At 36.6% G+C, this 8,611-nt stretch overlaps 1 protein-coding gene across 1 annotated transcript in view; it reads right to left on the bottom strand.

The window, feature by feature from the left end:
- Positions 1 to 928: 928 nt before the first annotated feature.
- Positions 929 to 8,611, bottom strand: part of DNA2 (DNA replication helicase/nuclease 2) — a 10,670-nt gene continuing 2,987 nt past the window's right edge. The window contains exons 5-12 of the mRNA XM_072424906.1: positions 8,441 to 8,610; positions 8,070 to 8,263; positions 7,307 to 7,396; positions 7,015 to 7,216; positions 3,847 to 3,936; positions 2,985 to 3,167; positions 2,441 to 2,600; positions 929 to 1,205 (exon numbers count right to left, since the gene is read on the bottom strand). Coding sequence (XP_072281007.1) covers positions 2,442 to 2,600; positions 2,985 to 3,167; positions 3,847 to 3,936; positions 7,015 to 7,216; positions 7,307 to 7,396; positions 8,070 to 8,263; positions 8,441 to 8,610 — 1,088 coding nt within the window. The 3' untranslated portion in view covers positions 929 to 1,205; position 2,441. The remainder of the gene's footprint in view (positions 1,206 to 2,440; positions 2,601 to 2,984; positions 3,168 to 3,846; positions 3,937 to 7,014; positions 7,217 to 7,306; positions 7,397 to 8,069; positions 8,264 to 8,440; position 8,611) is intronic.

Here is an 8,611-nt window from a genome sequence, read left to right on the forward strand (position 1 = left end):
CAAGTCTCTAGGCATCATCAATGGATTTATCAAGTGAAAAAAAAAAAAGTGGCAAAAAGTACTCTATTCATGTGAATAGAGTTTGAATGCCAATTTGGGATAATTAGAGAAGGCAAAAATAAAACAATGGAGGGAAGAAAAAAAATGGGTCCTGATAATTCTGCCCCTATAAAACAGCTGAAACTACTGGTGGTAGAGATGCAGTTTTATTTGATGCCAAGTTGCCTATGGTGTACAGAAATCTTTTACAAAGAATAGTTAAAAGCTTTCAGTAAACTAAAAGCAAGCTTTGAAGAATTTAACTTTGCTTTTTGTAGCCAGCATGGATCATAGACAGTTTTTATACATCTACCGCACTGTGGCTAAAATAAAACTTTATATCCCCCTTCTTTTTTCACCAGAACAGGTGTCCCATCCAAAGATTTCCCTTTTTCTATACTGGTGAGGACTTAGGTATTTCTCTATACAGCAAACAAGATGGCAATAAAACCCACTACATACAAAGTTGTAGATCTTAAACATCAGAATAAAGGGGTTGTTATTGCTACTACATAAAAACAGTATTTAGAAAATTGCCCCACATGCACCAGACATCTGCCAGAATTGGAATTATCCTAATACAATACAGTAAACCGCTACCACCATAAATCACTGTTGTACATGATTACTTTTGTGATAATGTAAAAAAAGTAAAGTCAAGTAAAAAAATTGCTAAGTGCATAACTTTCAACATTTTATTATATAAATCTACAAATTACTTTTTTTATAAATACAAAACAAATATTAATTTGTATCAAAAATCAAGAACACTGTAAACGGCATTTTAACAGCATATTGCAGATCCTATGGACTTCTGTGAACGTTATTAAAATGCTGGTATATTTAGCTTATTAGGAGTTATGTAGTGAAACTAATGAGGTATAGATGTCACAGAAAAAGAAAATCCTGTCAACAGACAAAGGAATAAATCACACAGCTTTAGATCAAAATGTCACAGTGTAATTTTTACCTCCACTTGGATCATCTAAGCAGCAGGTCAATTTGTAAGAACAGTTGTGGTCCATAAATAAAAACTTTTTAGCCAGTTTCCTTACAATTTCACATTATGTACAAAAGAGTAAACCTGACAAACAGAGAAAGGCAATTTCATGGTATTCTCAGCCAGAAAGATGCTCATGAGCTGCCGGAGGAAGATTGAGAATGTTCTAATGTTAAGGAAGAAAAACACAAGCAGGTTAAAATATATTACGTGGGAGAAAATGTGATCCAGCTGTCCATTCCAACTGGATGACCGGAACAAATCATGCATGTCAGAATTTCCTTCTGTATAGCTTCATGTGTTTATTCTGTACTAGTGGAGACTTTTCCAGGTTACATCAAAATGAGAACTGAATACTACTGACTGGTTCTTTAAAGATGGTAAAAATTACCTACATCTGAAAAACAAGTCTCCCAAAGTTTATTTTTTTATTAATTAATTTATACAGCCGTATCAATCATAATAGCAAAAGCTGTCTATACCCCTGCTGGGAAGATCAACTAATTATAGATAAAAAAAGAAATACCCCAGCAGGGGGTTTTCTATGCTAATGATCCCTCCCAGTAGTGTTCTATATTTTTGGAATGTGTGTCCCCTCTTCAAAAGACACCAGCTTTTCATTCTTTGTATGGCAAATACTTTTTTTTTTACTGTCCGATAGCCATCTATGTAAACAAGCATTTAAAATGTGAGGGAAAATCTAACATACTGCATGTCCCTGGATCAGGAATAGAGTGCAATCTTTTAACCCCTCCTGGCAGTATTCCCGAGTGTTCCTCGGGGTAAAAAAAAAATGCTAAAAGCGGTAACCCTGAGCCACACTTCGGGTAGCTAAAAACATTAAAAAAACACAAAAGAATAAGAATGCCAGGCGGGTTAATGGGAAGGTTTGTTCCAAATAAAAAAAAAAAAAAAAAAAAACTGTCCATACTTCCCTTCATAATTACATTCTGATTGTACAATGTTCTTTGAGTCTATCAACAAGTATGTAGTGGAAGAACCTTCCTATTTCAATAAATTAGATAGAGGGGGGGTTGTCATCTGTTCTTGTATACAGCAAAGATATGATACAAGCAAAAGCAGAATGCTTTCCAGATTTTTTTTAAAGCTAGGTGAGAAGAAGCTGTAAGTGGGTGGCAGCATTTGTATTGTGATCCAAGTTTCAGTAACCAGCCAAAAACAGCTGGGTGATTGCTAAAAAGTGCTAGGTAGTGTTCTCAGCTAAAAGTGGCTCGGGAGAACACAGAAAAGCCATCATTTTTTTTTTCTTTGGACACTTTTTCTAAAGACCTAGAACATTTGGCAAAATCATGCCTTGTTCTATGTGTGGATAATTAAGTAACCACCGAGACCAAGGTTTAAGTATTACAGTGCAAAATTTACTAATGAAAACAAAATCACCTCAAAAGGATATTAGGTTCTCACTCTGAAGATGGTTGATCAGTTGCTGTAGTGAGTCAAAACGAGAAAGTGTTGGAACACAGCCCAACATGACGAGCTTGTGCTTGGCTCGTGTGAGGGCCACATTCAGCCTCCTCCAGTCCTTTAGTAAATCACCAAGCTGTTTAGGCAGAAAACATTATTATTCCCATTCAGATTCTGTTTGTAAGGACACATCTATACAAACTCTCCTAGGTTTATTTAAATGATATGAAATGGTATGACCTGACAGTAGTGCAATGACAGTACAACATACTTATTTTAAAAAATAAATTCAAATAAAAAATAATCGAATTATTTTTTTAATTGGCACCACAACTGCCAAAAATTAAGTCCCATTCCCTTTTGGTGTCCCAAACATCCTTAAACATACTTGTAAGTTAACGGCTGCTTGTTCTTTTTGACACTGAGTAATAAAGTAACAAGTACGTTCTCGGTACTCAAAAATCAAACTGAGTAAAAAGGTATCCACTGATTAAATGTATGAGGACAGAAATTAACTCACCTTTCCATCAACGTTGCTTCTGACAAATGAAACAATGATCACACTTTTATCTCTGCCCTGGTACTTGTCTACGGTGTTAACCTCTACAGTGGTGGAGGACAGCTTTGCAAAATAAGTGGAGATAACTTTTAACTGCTGACGATATGGTGCGATAATCCCAATATCTGATGATTTAAGGCCAGCCTGAACAGGAAAAAAAAGTAATAAAAAAATAAACACCATATACATGTTTAGAAAAAAGACCAAAAGCAACCTTTTTTTTTTTGGGTGGGGTTGAATGAACTGCAAAAATTGTTGAGGCTCTCTGTTAGCCTTTAAATATTCTCTATCCATTTGGAGATCTCCCCTGTCCTCTTATGTAGACTAACAAAATAAAGAACATTTTTCCAATGGAGTCTCATACTTAAATGGAAATGACTCAAAACCCACTTTTGATTAGCCAGACAATAAAAATTATTTTGCTAGAATAAGGCAATAAGTATTTTATCCATACCAAATAGATATTTACAAAAAATGCAAATGAAAGAAAAACATTTTGGTAACACACAGAAAAAAAAAATTATACTTTTAACTAGTGAAAGGAGAATCATCGGGTCAGGTAATTAATTAATAATAATTAAAAAAAAAAAGATGACCTAATAAAATGTGCATCTAACGGATGTATTCATCTGAGTGCCAAGTGTGGTTCCCATTGTACCGTATAAAAGTAAAGGGATGCCCAAACTGCTGATGGCACGGCATACATGGATAACACATGAACCAACATGAATAATTCAAATTTCAAATAATGAAATGCAATACATCTCACAACATTTAAAGGGTCCTATCACCAGATCGATAGGCTCACTAGGATTTACCATACCTTTCCAAAAAGAAATGCTAGGTAGGCCACCAGCTTGGCTTCAATCCAGTTACTGACACCACACTTTTCCTCCGTTTCCAGAGCAGGGATCTAAAAAACACAAGAGGACCATGTACAAAAAAAAGTCTATATTATAAATATCCTCTGTTATTTACAACTTGATGAAAATGCTTCCGATATATTCAGAAAAAATATAGCTCTATCTAATCTGAGTTCAATACTTTTACTAGACAAGATGTGACTTGCACTAAATCCTTAAATCATGTGACAGAATTGATGCCCCAATTTCCGATATTTACAGGAAAGGATGGTGTACAGAACTAGCATTTAGGGACAAGGGGTGTAGAACAGTAAGAGTGTACAAGTCTAGGTTTATACGTGGTAAAGCCCTTCTGGTACACAATGGTAGGAGATACTTTAGTTTCTGATATAAATTTTAAAAAATGCTTGTTTCCCAACAGTCAGTAAATAACCAAGATTTAAAAATTCTAATTTTCACTGCTGCACATTAAGTTTTGGGTCTTTACTTCTGGACAGAAGATCTGTATGACAGCCAGACTTCAAAAGAGTGTTAGCAATAGCTGCCTTCTAGCTTTTCTCTTGCACAGAGTACAGAAAGTCTCCAACACCCCCCCTGCACAATCACCAACATTTACACTCCATTGATTGTAGCACCGTGTAGGGGGAATGTGGGATTATTCTGTGTGAGAGCAGTGGTCTGGGTCTACAGTGTGCTGCCACTACAACGCGGCTTGCTAAAAATTATTAAAAATAACTGGTTTAGTTGACCATCATCCACTCCAACATAAGTGACAGAATCCTAATGCAGAAAGTTCTTAGATTAAGGTATACCCGTTATTGGTTAACTCAACTCATTAAAAATACAAGCTCTTGGGATTTGCCAAGAGTATAGAGAGAGATAAGGGAAGTGTTACAGTAGTATTTTATTCCTTTGACGATATATCGATAGGTCAGAAGAAGTTGTGCCTGGATAAGATTTTCATCCAAGACTGATAATGTCCTAGTAAGTGTATGTAGTTTTAGTTATATTACAGTGGTCACATTGGGCCCGATTCATCAAAGCGCTCCAAGGCTGGAGAGAATACACTTTCACCCGTGAGGCTGGGTTATCCAGCAAACCCGGAATGGATTTCTTCAATGTCATTTGCTAGCAAATGCTTTGAATCCTGGACCAGATCCATCCCAGGTTTGTTGGATCATCCAACTTCACTGGTGAAAGTGTATTCTCTCAAGCCTTGGAGAGCTTTAATAAATCAGGGCCAATGTTCTTTGTTGATTCACTTCATTGCTTTGTTTCCCCCTGGTGGACATCCCATTATCTCGTAGCCGTTACAATGGGCCTGACTTATTAAAGCTCTCCAAGGCTGGAGAGGATTTGAATTCTTGATCAGATCCATTCCAGGTTTGCTGCATCACCCAGCTTCACTGATAAAATGTATCCTCTCCAGCCTTGGAGAACTTTACTGAATCAGCCCCAATACTTTTTAAATCATGTGACTTTTTTAGGATGTTGTCCACTCAGATAAAGTATAGAACAAAACTGCAGGAATAACATCCATATTGGTATAAGTACACTTAATATGTCTCACGTGCGCAATCCTGAGTACAATGCTGAGCAGGAGACAACAGAAAAGCCAATAGGAGTGCACGCCGACATGGATTCAAACATATCAATTTTGATATATTCAATTTGTTTTTCCGTAAAAAGTGTATAGAATTTTATTTCTCTATCTGACCATGTCACAGTTGGACTTCAACATTTTACAGCCGTCACAGAAACAACAATTGGTAATAAAAGGTTCACTGCAAACATCTTCTGCCCGTGACAACTACTAGAAGTGCAACTTTCTTCTTAAGGGTAGATCTCTTACTTCCTGTTGTTTCAGAGAGAAAAACTTCCCAACAAGGACACGGGCAGAAGAAAACCTTGATATGGCTCTAACCCACACCACACTAACCACAACTAAAACAAACTTTGTCTGGAATTTTACTGTAAGGGTCAGCATAGCCCATCTAGTTCTGATGAAAGCACAACCTAAATAATGAAATTTACTAAAACAAAAAGGAAAACTTTGATATCTCTTACAGGCCAAAAACATCATACATGTTAAACATTTACCGGCATTCAAAACACATTTACCAGGAAGATACATCCACAGTGCAAACGTGCTATATGTCAGATTTACTGCTTTACAAATATATAAAGTATATGTAAACCCTAACAATGAAACAATTTGTTTTGAAGTCATGCCCAAAAGGTGAGAACACTGCTCCTCCATAGATAGAGTACAGCTAGGGAGCATTATCACTTCAGAATAGGATCATTAGGATCCAACCTGTCATAACTTGCATGGCCACATCCCTGATAGATAAGAAAGGCAATTTTGTGGGAATCCACCAATTAATGGGACTTTTAAGGGCAACAATAGACCAAAACAAAAGATATACATTAAAACCTACTTTATTAAATAACATTAAAATTCATCTAACATAAAACGCATAATAAAATCAATTGTCGCAACTTAGATACTCCTATTGGGGTTACCCTGGAAGGGTAAGCGCAATTCTTTTCTACGCGTTTCGCGGATATAATCTGCTTCCTCAGGAAAAACAGAGCTCTACGATTGCAAAAAGTAGATATATTTCTCCATCAGGTACCTAAGTTAGGAGTAGTTCACTCACATGAGCGTTTCATTTGGAAGGTAAATTTGTTGGATGCTGATCACTACTATATGATGCAGTGGTAGATCAGAGCACTGGTATAGGGTCTTGGTATGCACTGGCTTAGGTTATTTCATAAAATACGTTTTAATGTATATCTTTTTGTTTTAATGTAAAAATTTTGTTTTGGTCTACTGTTGGCCTTAAAAGTCCCATAATTGGTGGATTCCCACAAAATTGCATTTCCACTTTAGAACAGGAAGTGTTTTACTAGAGGGAACAACAGGTGAAAATAAAGTAAAGAAACCTGGGAAAAAACAAAACAAATGCAGCCAACACATCTAAGACAGAAGGTACTGTACTGTGTTCTGCATTATTAATTATTAAATAATAATGTTCTGCATTATTAAATTTGCCAGTGCAGCAGACATGCTTTTTTTTTAATTAAATTTCTACAAACTGGTGGGTGTAGTTAGTAGAGCCTACCTCCTCTGTATTCAGGAAAACAACAGGGTTACTGGGCTCCAGGACATCTTTGATCCAGGCATTTTCAGGAGTCTCTTTGAATTCCAGCTCCAGTTTTAAAGACTCGAGTTGAGGTAGTTGGACTGTGGCTGTAGACACTCGTTCAGAGGCACATTCCAGACGTCCTTCATACACTAGCTTATTGCTCAGAGACATTATTTTGCTAAAAAAAAAAATTGGCAAAAGCTATCAATTTAACTAAACAAGCGAACACATGCTACATTTTTAAAAAGGATATCAACACAGCCCTTACCTATTCATTCGATACTGGACAGTCAGGTGAACGACTGCATCTTGGTTCCTCTCGAGTCTTTTGAACAAGCTTTCACTCATTCCGAGCTCTCTTAAAAACAGAAGGCGATTTGGTATCCAATATTGACATTATAAAATGAAGGATATGAAGGCTTTTTCATGGAAAGCTGATGACGCATGACCTCAAATGTAGCTAAATAAAGGGGGGGGGGGGGTTAGTTTTTACCATTTTTTTCAAGTAATATTAGCTTCATATAAGCTTCAATATAAGCTTCAAACGTGGGGAAAGTGTAAGATAGATCTGCTATAGAAAACCAATGTTGTTCTGCAAACTGTGTCACAACCTAAAATGATCCCTGATGGTACGGCTTGGGTTTGGGGTTAACTAGATGTTTACAAGAATAGTAGCTTTTGGTAGGTACGTAAATGTGCAAAACATTAACTTATATTTAGTATCAATAAAGTGGAAAAGGGACCTTGCCCTTTTACCTTCACAATAAACTGCCTATGGCAGGCAGACATGCAGATCATGGTTATAAATTATATTACCCAGTAACACTTTTTTCTTTTTACTATTGGCAATAGGCACATTGCAACCTACCCACTTTAGATAATCTTTTAGCACCTGTTCTCAGACGAATCGTTTGTGCATTTGTATGCATTGACATTCTACATCACCTGGGTTTCCTTGCAAGAACAGATACAGACGTAGTTTTCAGAAAAAAAAATCAAGTCATTGTTCATGTAAAGGAATGTCATATTACCTGGCTTCTACACTTTGAACAAGAGGAGGAAGTTGCTGATGATCTCCCACTAAAACAAATCTGTCAGCGAAGAACAAGGGACCAAGGCAAATTGGCTGACTAATCTGTGATGCTTCATCCACAATGCAGAAATCAAACCTTCTTCGTGTAAATATTGGATGGTTGACTCCCATACATGTTGTCCCAACGACAGGCTAAAGAAAAGAAAAACTGATAATGTTATCAAAAACTTGTGACCTCTTTACACATTTTAGTGAAGCAGCAAATGTTTATGTGGACTGTAATAAGCATTTGCAAGGCTAAGTTACAAAAATGAGGTGTGTGTATTAAAGGTTTACTGCCAGACTGAACTTTCATAATGCACTATATACCTGGCTGTTATAGAGTTCTTCCAACCCACTTAACGTCTTTATTGACTTGGCTTTGCAGATTTCTTCTTCCCCATATTTCTGAACCTCTGGATGGATCTTCTGGGTTCGACCTAAGCGTAGAAATCCCACTTGGAATTTTTTTAACTTCAGCAGAATATTGTCCACTGCAGA

Source organism: Pyxicephalus adspersus, chromosome 10, assembly GCF_032062135.1.
Source record: "Pyxicephalus adspersus chromosome 10, UCB_Pads_2.0, whole genome shotgun sequence".
In the NCBI taxonomy this organism is placed as follows: Eukaryota; Metazoa; Chordata; class Amphibia; order Anura; family Pyxicephalidae; genus Pyxicephalus; species Pyxicephalus adspersus.